This window comes from Coptis chinensis, chromosome 6 (genome assembly GCF_015680905.1).
Source record: "Coptis chinensis isolate HL-2020 chromosome 6, ASM1568090v1, whole genome shotgun sequence".
NCBI lineage: Eukaryota > Viridiplantae > Streptophyta > Magnoliopsida > Ranunculales > Ranunculaceae > Coptis > Coptis chinensis.
Window position 1 is genome coordinate 36,480,007 of NC_141461.1, and position 19,820 is coordinate 36,499,826.

General features: G+C 37.6%; 2 protein-coding genes across 2 annotated transcripts; both read left to right on the forward strand.

The window, feature by feature from the left end:
• On the forward strand, positions 1–996 carry LOC147492792 (uncharacterized). The gene has a single exon (XM_086567643.1). It carries the CDS (start codon positions 1–3, stop codon positions 994–996), a length of 996 nt encoding a protein of 331 aa, XP_086423769.1.
• A 601-nt stretch (positions 997–1,597) lies between these two features.
• LOC147492793 (uncharacterized) lies at positions 1,598–3,336 on the forward strand. The gene is made up of 4 exons (XM_086567644.1): positions 1,598–1,966; positions 2,103–2,292; positions 2,438–2,850; positions 2,938–3,336. Exons 1-4 carry the CDS (start codon positions 1,598–1,600, stop codon positions 3,334–3,336), a joined length of 1,371 nt encoding a protein of 456 aa, XP_086423770.1.
• The last annotated feature ends 16,484 nt before the right edge of the window (positions 3,337–19,820 follow it).

Below are 19,820 nucleotides of genomic sequence, written 5' to 3' on the forward strand. Positions count from 1 at the left end.
ATGTCGTTATGGCAGGAAAATAAGTATGATGGGCTGCGGTGCATGATGTTCCCTGCCAGCCTCAAGGGGGGAGCCTCAGACTGGTATTATCGGCTATCTTCGCGGAGCATCAGTAGATTTGAAGAGCTAGAGCGCGCCTTTGTGGACCATTTCATCCACCAGAAAAGGAGGGTTGTGGATATCGCAGCCCTCTTCAACATCAAGCAGAGGTCAGCGGAATCGTTAAGGGAATTCCTGTGTAGATTCAAAGAAGAGACCCTGAGAGTGGAAAATCTGGACGAACATACAACGGTCATTGCCTTCCAGCACGGTTTGAGGCAAGGAACTAGAGTCCACGAATCAGTGTCCAAAATAGAAATTACCACTTTGCACGCTCTGTACCCAAAGGTAGAAAAATATATTCGGTACGAGGACATAATGGAAAGGAATGCGAGGGAACAAAAGAAATTCGGGAAGACAGTGCAGGTGGTGGATAGGGATGATCAAAAAGATAAAGGTAGGAAAGAAGAAAAAGAGGGGGGATCCTACAGAAGGGAGAATCGGGGACCCGAGAGAACTGGAGATTGGAGTAGGAAGGATATTCACGAAAGAAAGCCATACCGCGAGATCAAAAAGACTCCTCTTAACAGGCCTTTAGAGGAAATCTTGCCATTGATCCAGGGGCTGCAGCATTATGAAGGACTGCGGAATACCCCCAGAGAGATAGAGGGGAAACCTTTTTGCGCCCATCATCAGATTAGGAGCCATGCCACTAACGAATGTTATGCTTTAAAGTGGCAGGTGGAAAGGATGATTGAAAGGGGGATGCTCAGAGAATTTATCACGGAAGTCCGCCATGCTGAGAGACTACAGGCTCCTGCCAGGATCTTAGGAACGATAAATGTCATTTTTAGTGGAAAAACACTTGGAAGAAATGCACACCGAGACAAGATAAGAAAGACCGCAAGCATACAGCAGGTAAATGAGGTGTTGAGTATGCCGCGGCTAGTGATCTAGTGATGGGAACCGTGATGGGTGAGGGAAACATAATGTTCACCCCAAAAGACTTGGAATCGGTGATTTCTCCGCATGAGGATGCTTTAGTGATTACCATAGCAATGGGTTGTTATCTAAGTGGGTGTTGATAGACTGTGGAAGTTCGGTGGATCTGTTATTTATAGAGGCCATGGAAAAGATGAACATCAATAGAGATTAGTTAAAGGCTCCTCAGACCAATTTATATGGATTCAATGGTAGCATGACAGAGCCCTTGGGGGAGTTAACATTACCAGTAACAGCAGGTTCAACGACGGTATTCACGAGATTTATGGTGGTAGATACTGGGTCTCAATATAATGCCATTCTGGGAAGAAGATGGATCCATGAAATGAAGGCTATTTCGTCGACATATTATCAAATGATTCGCTTCCCCACGAAGGGGGGGATGTACGAAATCAGGGGGGATCAAGTGGCCGCACAAAACATACATCAGGTGACGGTAAAAACAATGATCCGCGGCAAAGGCGGGGAGAAGATGGCATATGAGCAAGGAGAGGCATAGCAATTACAGGAGGCAGATTCGGCTGAAAAACACGAACCTCCTCTGGGACCAAAAACTATGGACGAGATTGAGGTTGTGAACCTGGGGGTGGGAGAGGAAGAGAAGTTTACATCGGTCGGGCCGGACTTGCCAGAGGAATGGAAAATAAAGCTAGTACAATTGCTAACTGAGAATGCGAATATATTTGCATGGGCGATTGAAGATATCACAGGGATAGACCCAGAGTTTGCTTGTCATCACTTACATATGAAGGAAGATGTGAAGCCAGTAAGACAAAGGATGAGAAGCATTAGACCAAAATTCACGGAGGGGATTCACGAAGAAGTTATACGGCTGAAGGGTGCGGGGATAATCAGGGACCTGGAATGCACTGAATTGTTGTCCAACATGGTCGCTGTTCCAAAAAAAGAACGACAAGGTCAGAATGTGTGTGGACTTCACTGACGTGAATAAAGAGTGTCCAAAAGACTGTTATCCTATGCCGCGTGTGGATGAGTTAGTAGACAGAACTGCTGGTTTCAAAGTGTTTTCTTTCATGGATGTGTCCATGGGTTATAATCAGGTCGCGATGTTCGGCCCTGATCAGGAAAAGACAACCTTCGTGGTGGAAGGAGGTACTTACTGTTATACTAGAATGCCCTTTGGTTTAAAGAATGCAGGAGCTACATTTCAGCGACTAGGGGAAAAGATGTTTGAAGCAGACAAGATTAGGAAGGGTATGGAGATATATATTGATGATATGGTGGAAAAAAGTATGTCAGAGGAGGAACATTTAAGAAGCCTCCAAGAAACTTTTCACATACTACGGAGGCATAAACTGAAACAATCCTGAGAAGTGCACCTTCGGGGTAACGTTAGGAAAGTTCTTGGGTTACATAGTCACTTACCGTGGAATAGAGGCAAACCCTGAGCAAATTAGATCGTTGATAGAGATGTCATCCCCTCAAAGTGTGAAAGAGGTGCAGCGGTTGGCTGGACAAGTCGCAGCATTGAACATATTTATTTCTAAATCCTCGGACAAATGTAGACCACTGTATCGTTTGTTGAGGAAAACGCCAGATTTCCAGTGGACCGCTGAGTGTGAAGCAGCCTTTCAGGAGTTGAAGAGTTATTTAGGACAAGCACCTTTACTATCGCGACCAGAACCGGGAGAGAAATTATATTTGTATTTGGGGGTTTCAGAGTATGCGATAAGCTCAGTCCTCGTGCGAGTGGTAAAAAAAATAGAGAAGCCAGTTTACTTTCAGAGCAAAACCATGCTTGACGCGGAGAAGCGATACAGCAGGATTAAGAAGTATGCATTGGCTTTGGTATTTTCTGCGTTAAAGTTGAAGCCCTATTTCTAGTCTTATTCAGTGGTGGTAATAACAAATCTGCCTCTCAAGTAATCGTTGAAGGCAGAGAAGTCAGGCAGAATGCTAAAATGGGCAGTGATGCTTAGTTGTTACGAAATCCAATATCATATCAGAACGGCGGAAAAGGCTCAGGCCATGGTGGAGTTCCTTGCAGAATTCCCTGCTGAAGATCCAACTTGGGGAGATGAAATGATCATGGAACAGGATGGAGAACCTAACCGTGATCCCTTAAATCCTTGGGATATAAGGAATGGATGGAGAGTGTTCGCGGATGGATCTGCTACAGATACGGGGAATGGAATAGGCGTTGTTCTGGTGACTCCGGAGAACACAAGGCTGGAGTTGTCGATGAAACTGGGATTTGCAGCTTCTAACAATGAGCCTGAGTATGAAGCAGTGATAGCAGGTTTAATTTGGATTTGGCACAAGATCTGGGAGTGAGCGAATTATCTGTGTACTTAGACTCTAACTTGGTTATTTGTCAAATGAATGGGGGCTTCGCGGCATGATGTCCAAGGATGGCGCGATATCTGGAGGTTCTACAAACAAAAGCAAAAAAGTTCAAAAAGATTCAGTTCGCCCATTTAGGCCGTGGTGAAAATAGACATGCTGACGCCTTAGCATATGTGGCGGCTGTGCTTCCAGGAACAGAAGGTCGTTCGATTGAGGTGAGGGTCTTGAACAAACCTAGTACAGCAGAAGAAGAAAGGGTATGTCTCACCATTGAAGAGGAGGCAGGTTGGATGATGCCTATAAAAACTTTTCTGAAGGGAGTGGAAATAGAGAATAAACAGGAAAGACGAAGGATGGAACAAGTAAGTCAGAGATACGTTCTATTAGATGGGGATTTGTACAGAAAAAGTTTCAGCGGACCACTGTTGAGATGCATTGGGTCTCAGAAGGTGCAAGAGGTACTAGCCGAGGTCCACGAAGGCGATTGCGGAAATCACTCAGCAGGGCGAACAACAACCCACAGATTGATATCTTAGGGGTATTTTTGGCCCCATATGAAGAGGGGTGCGACAAAGTATGCAACAACATGTGAGAAATGCCAGAGATTTGCACAACTCATACATTCCCTAGCTGAGCCCCTGCATAATGTGTTAAGTCCGTGGTCATTCGCCATATGGGCACTGGATATAGTTGGACCCTTGCCCCTGGCAAGCGGAAAAAGAAGATTTATGTTTGCCGCTACTGATTATTTTACCAAATGGGTGGAAGGAGTGGTATTACAGCAAGTCAAGGAAGAGAATGTGAAAAAGTTCATTTGGGAGAACATCATATGTAGATTCAGTTTGCCATACATCATCATCGCGGATAATGGAACACAATTTACTGGGGGGAAAGTGCACCAATTCCTTCAAGCCTACAAAGTGAAACAAGGGTTCTCAGCGCCATACAATTTGGAGGGGAATGGGCAAGTGGAATCATCAAACAAAATCATCATGGACAATCTAAAGAAAAAGTTGGAGGAGCGGAAGGGAGTGTGGGCCGACGAGTTGAGTCATGTTTTATGGGCTTATCGCACTACACCGTGAACATCTACAAATGAATCCCCATTCGCAATGGCATATGGGGTAGAGGCAGTTATACCTGTGGAAATGATAGAGAAAACGACAAGAACAAAATCTGTGGAAATGGGACTGAATGAGAAGATATTAGCCATTGAGGAAAAAAGAGATATAGCTCGCATGCGACTGTAGGAGTACCATCGGAAATTACAGAGACAGTACGATAAATGAGTAAAGCCGCGAGCATTCATCGTTAGGGATTTGGTGTTGTGAAGAGTTACCCCCGCCACCAAGAGGGAGAATGACGACAAACTGGGACCCAACTGGGAAGGGCCGTATGTCGTGACAGAGAAAGGAACTTCTGGAACATACAAGATTAAGACGCCATCAGGGGAAACGATTGAGAAGCCATGGAACATCAGAATGCTGAAAAAATTCCATGAAAGAAACCTTGTTTAACTTTCCAGTGGTGTGAGAACTGTTTATGTGTAAGAGTACTAAGGCAATGTATTGTATATCGAATGTTAAGTTAATGAGTTAAGAATTGCATTTCTCCCACCACGACACGAATCTTGGTTGATCGAAACAACGGGGATATGAGCCCTTCGCGGACTAAACATCTAAATCAAACTGGGGGCAAATTGAGTGGCCCCTATCAGGCTTCACAGCTGATCAAAGACAGCGGGGGGATGAGCCCTTCGCGGACTAAACGTCCAAATCAAACTGGGGGCAAAAGGAGCTGCCCCAACAGGCTTCACAGCTAAATAAAGACAGCAAGGGGGATGAGCCCTTCGCGGACTAAACGTCCAAATCAAGCTGGGGGCAAAATGAGCTGCCCCCAATAGGTTTCACAGTTGAACAAAGACATCGGTGGGGGATGAGCCATTCACGACTAACGCCCAAATCAAACTGGGGCAAAATGAGCTGCCCCATCAGGCTTCACAACTGAACAAAGACATTGGGGGGGATGAGCCATTCGCGGACTAACGTCCAAATCAAACTGGGGGCAAAATGAGCTGCCCCCATCAGGCTCCACAGCCGAACAAAGACATCGATGGGGATGACCCCTTCGCGGACTAAACATACAAATCAAACTAGGGCAAAAGGAGATGCCCACATCAGGCTTCACAGCTGCTCAAAAACAGCGGGGGAGAGATGAGCCTTCGCGGACTAAACGTCCAAATCAAACTAATGGTAAAGTGAGTTGCCCCCACATGGCTTCACAGCTAATACAAATAGTGGAGGGGGTAACCCCTTCTGGGGCTATACGCATAAAATCACCTTGAAGGCAAAGGGGTTGCCCACATCAGGCTCCTTAGCTAAAGAGGTATACAAGCAATAGATTCAATGAGAATTAGATGTGCTAGTAAAAAGATCTAGAATGTAAAACATTTGAAATTGAAAACCTACTGGGCATACCCAGAAACCAGGCAAAAGATATAGTACATAATGGGCAATCAGTCATAGTATATGAATTCCAACATACAAAAGTACAAGTTTCACTATGGCGTAAGCACAAATTCCACTAAGTTAATGCTGTCCTTAGGTGGTGTCTTTCTGAGAAGACACCAACTCCACCTCGCCAGAAGCAGGAGGGTAGTTATCCAAATCAATAGGAGAGGCGACCGGACTGAGTAGAGGAAGAGGCAGCTCTTCAGTAGCGACTTCAGTTGGAGGGGTGACCGGGGAGGGATCGTTAATTACAGCAGGAATGAAAGTATCAGCTACTGGAGGGGGCACAGGAAGAAGGCGGCCAGCCGCAGCAAGTTCATCGAGTTGTTGTTTAAGTTTGCGGCTAATCTTCTTCTCAACTAAAATACGAAAACGATCAGCAACCTCCTTCACTGCTTTGTCTACAGCGGTTTGAATGGCAAGCCTACCCGCCTTTTTTTGGCTCTCCAGCTTGGATGCCACACCGGAAACGTAATCGCGGTGTTTGTCTTCAGCTGCCTGGAGCGCCTTCTGGGCCTTCACGGCTACAATTCGGAGATCATCATGGTCCTTCTCCACCTTGGCATATTTGGTTTTCCAGCCATCAGGACCTTCAATCTCTTGCTTCATGGTCTCCAAAGATTCCAGACTGTGGGTCAAGCCACGCGGCATAGCTAATGTCCAAACTCAGCTGAAAAGAATGACTAGTTATCAAAAAAAAAAGATAGGATACAAGGGGAAAAATTCAACCTTTTCCCAGCCGTGATAAATGGATGCTCTATGAGAAGCTAGCGTGCCGGAATCATCATACGCTTGATCTTTGGGAAGATGGGAGCTGAAAAAAAGAGAGGTCGCAACAGCTGTGTTCTCCAAAGCCGAGTCGCGAATTGTTATATCACGATCTCTGGTCTTGAATTGAGGGCGCCATATTTCAACTGCAGCAGCGGACAAGGGCCCATATGGGTGAGAGTCTTTACTATGGCGGGAGCCATTGGCCGCGCCAGTACAGCAACAATTTTCAGTGAAATCAGGAGCTGCGGTCCTAAACTTTTTTGTTGGGGGACTCTTGGCTGCAGCGTCAGTGGGCTCATCCCCATCTGAGTCACTTTCCCACAATTTGAGCTTGTCAGGGGCCATGGCAGCTTCAGATACAGTAGAGGAAGGTTGAGCAAAGTCGTCTTCCCAATCCGCTACAGCAGAGTAAGAAGAGGGGGCGGTATCTGGAGTAGTGGTATGGGATTTGGCGGCAGTGGTATGGGATTTGGCGGCAGCACGTTGGGCAACGGCTTTGGAGTGGGATATCTTGTTGGTGTACTTGAAGGACTTGTAGACCTTTCTTTTAGGGCGTGGGGAGGGTTTGGGGAGTCTTTCTTTGGGAGGGGCTGGGCGGTAGAGTGGAGCTTGATATTTACCAATGTTTTTCAACAAAGAATCAAGGAGAAGAGGGTTATCCTTTTATGGGTCTATACCGAGAACTTCACATTGAGCACTTCCCAAATCGCGGAGTTTTTGAAAAGTTGTGGAGGAGAAGCCGATATAAATTTTTGATCGCGAATCAGGGCTCCAACCTGTGGCACGGAATAAAGACAAGTTAAAAGCAAGTTAGGAAGGAATACTGCGAACCAAAAGATTTTACGTACCACTATTAAGGAAACTGAGTCGCCTTAGAGAAACTTCAGATGAAAGATCCGCGGATAGAAAACTACCGGATACAAACTTCAGAGGTAGTAATGTGGAGGACAAAGGACTTCTTCTGTGGACGTGTACAAAAGGACTGATATCCTACACTACCAAATTTTGTACTCTTCTTTATATAATAGTGAGCTATTATATCGTAGAGTTGGATTTTAGGAGAATTGGTTTTGTTGTAATGATTCGCGACGTATAGGATACGCCAAAAGTTACCAATGCCTTGGCATGGGGGGATATTGAAGTGGTTACATACCTCGACGTCAAGAGGAGTTAAGGGAAAACGCAAGCCGGCCGCTATCTGACCACAACCGGGCCTCGGTTTGACTAGATGTGGGAAATGGGTGACACCAGGCACGTGTTCGAGGATAACATTGGATGGAATACCATAAGCAGCTTTAATTGCATCCAAGTTGGGTCTACAGTGGAATGACGGGGGGGGGGGGGGGTAGGAAGGGAGGCTTTTCGTTCTGATGTGGAAGGTTCTATGACAGGGCTAGTAGAGCCTGAAGCCGTTGAATCAGATCGTTCCGCGGTATGACCACTAGATCTAGGAGTGGATGACTCTGATCCATTGGATTGAGTAGATGAGGTACTTACCGATTCGGACTCCGACATGACAGAATAAAACAAGAGGGAGAGCCCCAACGGAGTTAACAAGGGGAAGAATAAGCTATGAAGGGAAAGGTAGGGGAACAGTAACGCGAATGAGAATAACCGGAAACAAATGATAGGAGCAAAGGGGAGGAAGACAAACCTGAGTTATAAAGCAGCAAAGAGCAACGAAAAGAAAAACTCGAAACTGGAGCGACCAAAGATCCACCGGAAATGAAGAACAGTGAGAGGGAGTGAAGAAGCTAAAAGGGAAAGTGAGAAATGTTTGATATTGGAGTGGGGGTTTTGAAGGAAGAGAGAGGTTTGAGTGGGATACTTAGCGACAAGGGCAAAAATGTAATTTCAGAAGAAAAAAGGGCCGGAGGAAAAGGGACACGTAGGGCCTCGAAAATCAAAAGGCAGGTTCAATGTGTGTGCGCCGAAAAGACAGGTTTGATACACGTGCGCCTTGGACATGTGGATGTAATGATGGCGCACGTGCCAAGGATGTATGGGAACAGATGGAAAGAATAGGGGAAGATTTGGGCGGATTCTCGATTTCGTGGTATATCCGCGGATCATAAACTGTATCCACGGACATCAACGGGACCGAGAGTAGCATCTGTATAAGACACATTCATGACATGTGGAGCCATAGGTGGCAAGGGGGTCGGGGGCAAAATAGCAAAGAGGAGATATGCGGCAGCGGATCAGTTCCGCGGTTACCTAATCTACGAGAACCGCCCATTTGCCGAAGCGCCGAAAAAGTGGGGGCAGGTGGGGAGATGAGAAGGTGGGAAGGAGAAAGAGGGGGGGGGGGGATAAAAGTGGAGGAAAGAAAGGAAGGAGGAAAGGAGGGAGAAAAGAGGGAGTGAGTTCAGGGGTTATGAGATTTGAGTATACATACCTCATAAAGCTTCTCTTGAGCAGTACTGACGTATTATTTTCTCTCTAACTTATGTGTTGTTGTGTATTATTGTTTACAAGAAATATATACAACTTGATTTCATTTTTATTAGCAATTTTTTTTTAAATACAACATTTGTACGAGATGAATGCCGACATTGCTTTCCTACTATATCAATGCTTAAACATATTGAAGGTTCAAGAAGCTATTCCGATTTTGTTTATATATATGATGGTTTTGTGCCAAGCTATATTAGTCTCTCCATACGTCACCAACTTTTCTCCTTCCCTTATTTTTATAATATACTTTTTTATTTTAAATGAAAATTTCGTTATAGATGTGGTGTTTACTTTAGTTTTTATCCATGACATGTTCGAAAGATGTTGATGGGGATCTTGAAAAGGATAAGATATGGCTCCTCAAATGGATGTTGCCTGATAATTGCCAACTATCACCTCCGCCTTAGCCAGTTGCTCCACCACCATCGATTTCTCCCTCACCACCTCAATAAGTCATCTGCATTCTTTCACTAACAATGCAGATCTAAAGCCATACGCAAGTACCAATGTAAGTATGTTCTACTGAAGTTTGTGACCATATCTAGCAAGTTCAACATTACATCAAGGTTTAAATGTGCTTCTTAAAATATTGAATTTCATATATTTTTGAATAACTGTTATAGCTAAGATAATTGTTTGCTATCACACCTATTACCTTTTTTCCCTTTTCAAATAAAATGTTTGCATTAATTGATTTCTGCAAACTGTTTGTAGTAGGGTTTTTTTTTTTTTTTTTTTGGAATATATATCTGGGGTTCTTTGCCATGGTGTGGATGAAGATCAGTTGATATGAAGCATCAACATCATAAATTCACTTTTGAACGTGTTTATATATGTATTTAGCTAACTTGTGGCGTATATGTTTGATTCATTGTTATGGGATAAGAAACGGAATAGTCTCAAGGAATTTTTGAATGTTGCAGGGCCTATGGAGGTCATCCTGCCATATCTAAGAGTTGGAAGGACGCCTCAGGACCCAACTCAACATTCAAACTACATAAATATCATTAGCAGTTGATAGGGCTCATTCCCAGTTGCATTCTACATCTCCGAAAATTTCTAAAAGTTCTCCTCTGGTAAGATACCAATCTTTTAATACTATTGAATGCCTTCCTATTTATTTCAGTTTTGTTGTTGTGGAATAAATCCAAGTGACTAACAGTAAGAAGATTTGGATGGAGCATCTTCATCACCTATTAAAAGGAATCAATCTACACCTCAAAATGACACCACAAGCTTTGTTGCCTTTGGAGGTGAGAAAACCAGATCATTAGACTTTTAATATAATTGATAAAGCGCAAAATGTATGCTTGAATTTATCATCAAAAGAAGTGTTGAAGTTTCTCCACCATGCTCATACCATAACAAACACAAGATAGTGCGGGTAAGCTTAAATTATGTGTGATTAACTTTATAACACCAAAATGAATTGAAACATGATTTTTATAAAAATATGAAATTATCAATTGCCATTTCTATTGATCACATGTATTGTTCTTATTTGAAGAAGAAAATTATTAGTGTATTATGGTCGTTTATCGTCGCGGTATATGGATGAAGGAGACAATGACGATAGATAGGTTTTGGATTTGTTTTTCAATCTAGGGGAATAGAAACCTAGTCTTGGGGTTGACTAACCTATATTCCTCCTCTTTCACACATTTCAAGTTATATCCTAGCTCTAAACATGAACACTTAAAGTAGTGAAAACTAAGACCCAGTGGTGTGACACTTTTTTATGATTAATGTGTCATTGTTGCAAAATAATGACTAGCTCAAATTTTTGATACCCTTACAAGTTATGATAACCATTATTTTTTATATAGTCCAAAATTGGCTTTTTATATATTGGCATAGGGGGTGCAACGCATAGACAACGACATTATCTGCACAATGTTTGATTTTGTTCTCTTTTATTATGTTAAAGGGATTGGAGCGAGCTTTAGTGCAAGCTATGTTATTTAAATTGTTGAAATCAGTACTTATGGATAGTGATTCTTTTTTAATGTAAGAGGTTTTGAAAGGAATACATGGAGGCAACGTGAGGGTGTACACTTAAGACAATATCAAGTGATAACGTCGGGAGTCAGCAACGTTGAGGTGAATGGTAATTTTTACACTTTTGTTAATCAGGGATTTGGGTAAAGTCTCTCAAAGGAATCAGCTCTATATACAATACAACTGTGTGACTAATTGAACTTGGAGGCAACCTGTTATTAGTTGCATGTTAAGCGCCACCTTAATTGACATTCTGTATTTGAGTAATTCAGGAATATGTGGTAAATACCAGTTAGGTTATCATTTCTCTTTAGACATGTAAGAGAGATATGTAAGTTATAGTTATGGATCCATCACCATGTGAAGGTATCACTCCAGTTAAAAACCATTTCTCTTGCAAATGGTTTTTTTTTTTTTTTTTTTTTTATGTATTTAAGATTGAACTGTACAACGATGACTTCTTCAGGAACAAGCATGGTAGCACTTTTTACTTTTCTGGAGTTTGATCTTCTGTTCAATAAAATGTGTTTTTGGTGAAAGGAGTGAGAACAACTCTTAATAGACGTGCAATTAGCGTACTGTTCACATCTGTAAATAACTCTTTGTCAACTCTTTCAACAACTCCATATCTCTTGACTGGAAGTTCATTTTTTGGATCTAAGCATGCATTATAATTGTCACATCATTGTAAATGTTATTGCAATAAGTGTACATAGAATTTCTTTTCTTAATGTTAATTGTATCTAAACATAAAAGTACTTTTTTAAGTATGTATGATTACTTGGTATATTTGAATTCTTCTCATCGTTCTCAGGTGCGTTCTCAGGTGCCACAGAAAACGAAAATGTTAAAATTTTAGTTTTCATTGTTGGTGAAAGACGGTGGGCAGAGCTTACGATTGTGTGGTTTTTTATATTAAATTGAACTTACTTGATTTCTTCAATAAGATTGTGGATAGCATTGCAATGAATTTGTTTATGTTGTTAGGTGGTGTCCACAAGATCACTCATGAAGGCGCTAACCACGCGAGAAAATATCTTTTGCAAATCCTAGCTAGGCAAAGTCTCCGTTTCTCAAGTATATATGAGACTTCGTATTTTGTTTATATGACTTATTTCCTTTGAAGGAAACCAATATTCTGAAAAGTTAACCCATCCATATGTTCTATAACTGGCCATATTTTGTAGGTAGACAACAACATTTGTTTCACAATCCATTTACACTCTACACCTCTGGAAACTCGCCATGTGTTACATGTTTATTTAATTACATCCGTGACCATACAACAGGAAACTGGAGTGCTCTGTATTAAGGTAGTATTCAGTTTGGTTTTTCTATCTGTTTCATTCCTCCAACACTCAATTGTTCTTTTTAGTCTCTGTATTGTGGGCGAAACATTATATTCGTATTAGCTATATATGGGAATGAATTATCTCTTCATAGTGGCTTCTTTGCATTTGAAATTAACAATCCTTATAATGTAGACAACATACAAGGTTATTGACTAGAATGAAACTGGACAGACCACTGAGGAACTACTTCTTGACAATGACAACTTCTTGACAGTCAAAATGTTTTAGACTTCTTCTAAGCGTGCTATCAATTGGTGGTTCATGCCTTAAATTGATCTGACATATTATACAAGCTTTCAAATTTTTTATCTCAAAAACACTCCTTCAAACTCTCTGAATTCTTCAACACAAATATCCATAATATGTCGAGAAACAGGTGAGTTTATTTTGATGTCTAATACTCTTCGTTTTTTTTTTGCGCTTATCAAAAATTGGCTTGATTTAACTGATTTTCATCAATACTCCATGTTAGAAATTTAATAGAAATTTAGTGGTAGCAAACAATAATCGAGCCAGGTTTTATAATGAAGTTGTTTGCCTACCAAATCATTGTGAAAACTACAGTGATTTAATTGGTAAGCAATGCTTCACCTTTACCACATCGATAATTTGTAATTCTTAGCATTAACTAAGATCAATTACTGTAGTGTCAAAAGTTCATTATTGAGTTCTTAGATAGCATCTTCTATGGACATGATATGTTTTTAGTGGGCTACCATGGCGCATAAATGGAAAAATTCCTTAAACAACTATATGCTTCAAAGCCGTAACCAATCTTACACATAGGTATAGTTTAATGTACATAGTCATTGACGAATCGAAACGTCATTATATCCTCTTACGCCATGGCTGGCAAACCTTTCTAAGCATGTTCTATTTTACCTTTTGTTTTAAGGAATTGTTCTTTTCTATTGTTTAAAGCATCATTTTTCCTGATAATCTTTTCAGCAAGTTTGAAAAAGACTCAAACATCGCTCAATCTGCTAACCAAAAGGCTGAATAGAGACTTGGAGGTTGTAATCAGATGGCTATAACAAGTGTGATGACCAAATTCATACTTATCATTGTGTGACAGAAGCTCACTGGAAGTCACAACACAATTACGGAAGATGACAAACATCATTGATCCTTCATAGTATAGGCATTAGTCTCTTACAAGTCTTTATAAGAATCCTTCACAATACTACAATATATCTTTGGTGTTGTACTTTTGGTTTTTGGTATTTGTTTGTTTCAATTACTAAGTCCTACACTCTTAGAAGTAGGAGATCTATTAATATTCATTGGATTTCATTCTTTTTTTACTTTTTTTTTCGTGTGGTGAAATGTTTGTTGGATCCACCTGTATATTACCTATAGAAAATCTTTACAAACATTCCGTATGAGTATGATCATGAGGGAGGGGATGCACACTAAGACTAGAAAATCAACAGCTTCATGTATAACCCAAAAACTATTCAGTTATAAAAATTTATAATATTCTACTGCCTAATTTATTTTTTCAATTTTCTAAACTGCATAAACATCACATGTTCAGTGAACCAATTAAGCTACTAAGGTATAAAGCTCAGAGGAGGTTCAATATATGAAGCAGTAATGCTAAAAAGAATCTGCGAACCAATTAAGCTACTAAGGTATAAAGCTCAGAGGAGGTTCAATATATGGAGTAGTAATGCTAAAAAGAATGTGCAACTCTGGATCGTTATGACCAAAAAGAAAACTATGCAAGGTGACTAGGTATATGTCTGTGTAACACTTTTCACTTGCAGTAAGCATGAAACCGAAACTGATGTTGGTAGAAAACGAGAGCAGCATTTATTGAGTCACACTATAAGTTGTCATTGTTCGTTTTTTTTTTTTTTTCAAGTTTTGGTTGCAAGTCTTTCAAGCAAACACAACAAATAAAAACAACTAACACACGTTGTTGGTTAGCTTAGGCTTCTCAATTAGTTAGTGCATCAATGTTTTCATAACTAACTTAGCACTATAAAAAAAAAATAAAAAATGATTAGATGGTATTATTATTATTAAGTAAAAATTTAACATAAATCAATATTTTATTAAGCTGAATAATGATAAAATGGGTCGTCTTAGTTTATATATACACTTTTTAAAATTATTTACAGATTTTGATTTATATTTCGAATAACATATTGTTCATCCTAGAGAAGGTGATTTAACCGCTTGAGTAATATTAGAAGGCGCCTATATAAATGTTAGCTATACACGAAATTTGGATTAGTTATTACTACCAATATTCACCCTTCCATGTATGAGGATGGGTGTACATAATTCACAATCCTATTGCTTTTTTTGCAGGTTACATGATAAATCCTCCAGGTTGTGTATAAAAAACATACTCATTCAATTGGCTTCTCATACTTAGAACCAACTTTTTAGTTTCACTATTTATATATCGATTATTGCCACCACGGTGTCTACAACACCTCTTCTGTTTGACTTTTTTAATCAGATATTTAAAAAAATCAAACACAGAAAGTCTTTCTCTGTTATCAAAAGTATACTCATTTGCCAACCAGATATCATTTGAAGAATTAAAAAACATCATAAATTTACAAGCACAATGCCTACAAAACAAAAAAAAATTGAGACAAAAATATTAGTAAAAATAAAACTTGACTTCAGTATAAACTTTGATAAAAATAAACAGATAAAAAAAAAATCAACTTACTCTTCCATTGAGAAAAATATTCCAAGAGAACCAATAAAACAATAAAAAAAAAATACATATAAGATATGGGAAAAAAAACCTTACTAAAATTTGACAAGAAGACCTTCAAACAAATCATTCTTCAAATGTAAAGAAATATCTAATAACTATAAACAATCAGTATATCAAAAGCATTAATAATATTATATGATTTAAAAATCCAAGTACAACTACAGCTATATATATGTTACACAAACTTTCACTCAATGAAGAAAACATAGAAAGCTTAAGTAGCGGTTTACCTTTGAGAGCGACTGAATTCACTTCTCACTTAAGCTAACTGAAGGTAGATACTCAAGAGTCAAGATATAGGTTGCTTGGATAAGAGTGAGAAAACACGTCGGTAAATTAGAGATACAAGTGGTGAAAGTGACACCACGTGTTAAGTAAAGTAATGGGCCCAAAATATGGACATCTTAATACAGCCCATTTATACAACAAAACAGCATTTTAGTCCACATCCAAAAAGTTGGACATCTTAATATACTATAAGGCCCATTGATACAAAAAAACAGTCTAACAAATTATTGGCACTAGGAAGTAGGAACTTTGATAAATTAATTTATTGTATGAGTTTCAATATAGTTTGGAAGTAAGATTTTTGATACATAATAATAAAATGAAAAAAAGTATATAATTCGGTGAACAGGTTCCGTTTAAATGAGTAATTTACATAATTATTTTTGTCATTAATTGAATGCCCATTGATTTTGTTAAATAAACGGATTCTATTACATATATGAATTTACATAATTATTCTTTTTGGCACTATAATCATGATAAGATTCACTGTTTGTGTGGGCTAATATGGAGGCTGGATTAGAAAATTTAATTTTGTGAATGTTGTATTGTTGTTTTCTTGATAGGGCAACTGGCATGTTAACATATCATCATGTTGGTAGAAGTTACAACGTGGCTACTCCCGCTCTATGTTAGGCATCTTTTGATAAGTTATTCAGTCTACTCAAGGACTCACTGAGTATTGAGGGGAAAGTACGATATTTGAATCATTACAATATTTTAAAGCTAAAATTTTTTGGTACATAATAATTCGATCAAAAAGAATTTAAAAAAAAACAATTATATGAAAAACGGTCCTCGTTCTGTGAAGGGTGCCAATTTATATAATTTAAGTAAATAATTTAAAAATAAAAATAATTCTTTTTTCACAAAATGTGAACTGAACATGTTCCGCCTATGAATTAAAGTGTAAATTTGGGGGGTAATGACTGGTTGTCAAAATATAATCAATTAAAAAGTGTCGTCGACAGTTAAATTTTAAGAGTTCAATGACTTTTCTAATTTGAATTTGTGCATGAAATAAGAAAGAAAAATTCTACTTTTAAATTTTAGGATTTGTCAGTGGTTTGGTTATAAATCAAATTAATTATGTTTGTTGAGCTATTTTTTCCTTTTATTAATCTTTATATATATATATATATATTATAGCTCTACCCTCTTCAATTGAGAAAGCGTTTCTAGAGTGTCCACGTGTCATGGCTAATTAAGAAAAAGTAGGAGATAAAATAGAAAACAAATATTTATCTTTATCTTTAGATATATATTATAGCTATACCCTTATAGAGACTCCAATTTTTCCTAAACTCTATTACTAAATATAAAAAAGTATGATATAAATAAGGAAACAATCCCATCTAGAGTTTCATAGACTCTTCAACTTTTCCTAAACTAATTACGAAAAAACAATCTCATCTAGAGTTTTACAAAATCTCCAACTTTTCCTAAACAATATAGCTAATTACGAAAAAAAAAATAGGAGAGAAAAAATTAAATTGCTAAAAACAATAATTTCCATCGAAAATAATTTTTCTAAAACCCTTTCAATTTTATGCGCCATGTGATTTAGACATTTATTAAGTTAAAGATTCAAAAAATCACAATTACGACATATTTCAATTCCTTAAATATATATTATAGTTATACCCTCACAAATCTATTTTTTTGAACACTCGCAGGCACTCCAGTTTTTTCTAAACTCTATTATTTCTTATAAAAAAGTATAATATAAATAAGAAAACAATCGCATCTAAAGTTTTAGAGAGTCTCTAGCTTTTCATAAACACTATAACTAATTACAAAAAAATAATCTCATCTAGAGTTTCACAGAGTCTCCAACTTTTCCTAAATAATATAGCTAATTACGAAAAAAAAAATATGAGACAAAAAACTAAATTGCTAAAAACAATAGTTTCCACCGAAAACGATTTTCCTAAACCCCTTTTCGATTTGATCGCCATCCATAATGGGATTTAAACATTTATTCATAGTTAAGGATTCAAAAAATCACAATTAAAAGCCACAATAATTACGACATATTCTAATTAAATTTATAAATTTATAAATTTTCAACACTATATAAATTTTCATATATATATAATTCGGCAGAATAACGAGATTCAGTTAAAGTGGATGTTGGGCTTAAATAAATTATATACCAAACCAAAACAAATTACATGTGGAAAATTAAATTATACAGAAAATAACATCACAAAATATATAATAGAAAATGAAGAAAAAAAATAATGGCAAAGCAATAATGACAAATATTTTAAAACATATATAATACTGAATGAAACTAATGTCAAAGAACAATTAATGGGAAATCGAAAACTGGATGCAAATGCATCGAACTAACCTCAAATAATATTTAACGGGAAATCAGAAACTTGATGCAAATGCAAGCATTAAACTAATCTTAAAAAGTAATTAATAGAAAATCGGAATATGGATACAACTGCATTAAACTAACCTCAAAGAATAATTAACGGAAAATCAAAACTTGAATGCAAGTACATCAAACTAATATAAAAAAAAAATAATTGTCAGGAAATCGAAAACTGGATGCAAATGCATTGAACTAACCCTCAAAGATTAAATCAATGGAAAATCGAAAACTGGATGCAACTACATTGAACTAATCTCAAAGAAAAATTAATTATAAATTGGAAACATGATACAAATGCGTGGAACTAATCTTAAAGAATAATTAACCGGAAATCGGAAACCGGATGCAACTGCACTGAACTAATCTTAAAAAATAAACGGGATGCAAATGCATTGAACTAACCCCAAGAAATAATTAACGGGAAATTGGAAACTGGATGCAAATTCATTGAATTAACCTCAAACAATAATTAACGGAAAATCGGAAACTAGATGCAAATGCAACCTTATCAAATAATAAATAAGAAATCAGAAACTGTATGCAAATGCATTAAACTAATCTCACCGAATAATTAATGGGAAATCAGAAACTGGATGCAAATGCATTGAGCTGGCCTCAAAGAACAATTAACAGGGAATTGAAAATTGGATACAAATGTATTGAACTAACTGCAAAGAATAATTAATGAGAAATCAGAAACTAGATGCAACCGCATTGAACTAACCTAAAAAAAAAATGGGAATCGGAAATTGGATTCAACTGCATTGAACTAACCTCAAAATATAAATAACAGAAAATCAGAAACTAGATGCAAATGCATTGAAGTAATCTCAAAACATAGTTGAATTATATGTTGTGAGAATGTCTCGATAAGTATAGTTTTGCATTTAAAATTGTGTTTATCTTATCTCTTTCCGTATGATTGGTAACTCCTTGCTATTAAAGTAGCTTCAATATATATGAACTTCGCTTTATTAGGCAATCTCACAAAACTTCAATCAAACTTCTATTATTAAACAACAAAATGAAATTGAAGGGTTTTATCAAATGTGAGTTCTTTTTTTAAATGGAAAGTGAGGTTTTTACGTTATAAGAAATTTGGATGAGTGATCAATATAATATTAATATATAATAGTTATGCATATTTAATATAACAATACCCATTCGTAGATAATCTTTGCAGATTCCACATAATGAGTCATGCATAATTTAAAGAATAATTAATGGGAAATCGGGAACTGGATAATCTTTGATGATCCAACATAGTAAATCAAATATAATTTATTTTTTATGTCATGTTTGCAAGGACACTACAGATGGATCAGTAGAAGTTGGTATTACACACCACAATGGATAATTAAAAAGAAATCGAAAACTGGATTCAAATACATAACTAAGCTCAAAGAGTAATTAACGGGAAATCGAAAACTCTATGCAAATACAATAAACTAAACTAAACTCAAAAAGTAATTAACTAGGAATCGGAAACTGGATGCAATTGCATTAAACTAACGACAGAGAATAACTAACGAAAAATTAGAAATTGTATGCAAATCCTTGAAAAATATTTAATGGGAAATCGTAAATAGTATGCAAATACATCAAACAAACCTCAAATAATAATTAATGGGAAACCAGAAACTGGATGCAAATGCATTGAACTAAACTCAAAAAATAATTAACAGAAAATAAAAAACTGAATGCAACTGCATTGAACTAACCTCAGAAAATAATTGGTGGAAAATCATAAACTAAATGCAAATATGCATTGAAATAACCTCAAAGAATAGTTAATGGGAAATCAGAAACCGGATGTAATTGTGTCGAACTAACCTCAGCTCAAAGCATAAATATAAATTGGATACAAATGCATTGAACTAACCTCAAGAAATAATTAACGGGAAATCAAAAACTGGGTGCAAATTCATTGAACTAACCTCAAACAATAATTAACTGGAAATCGGGAA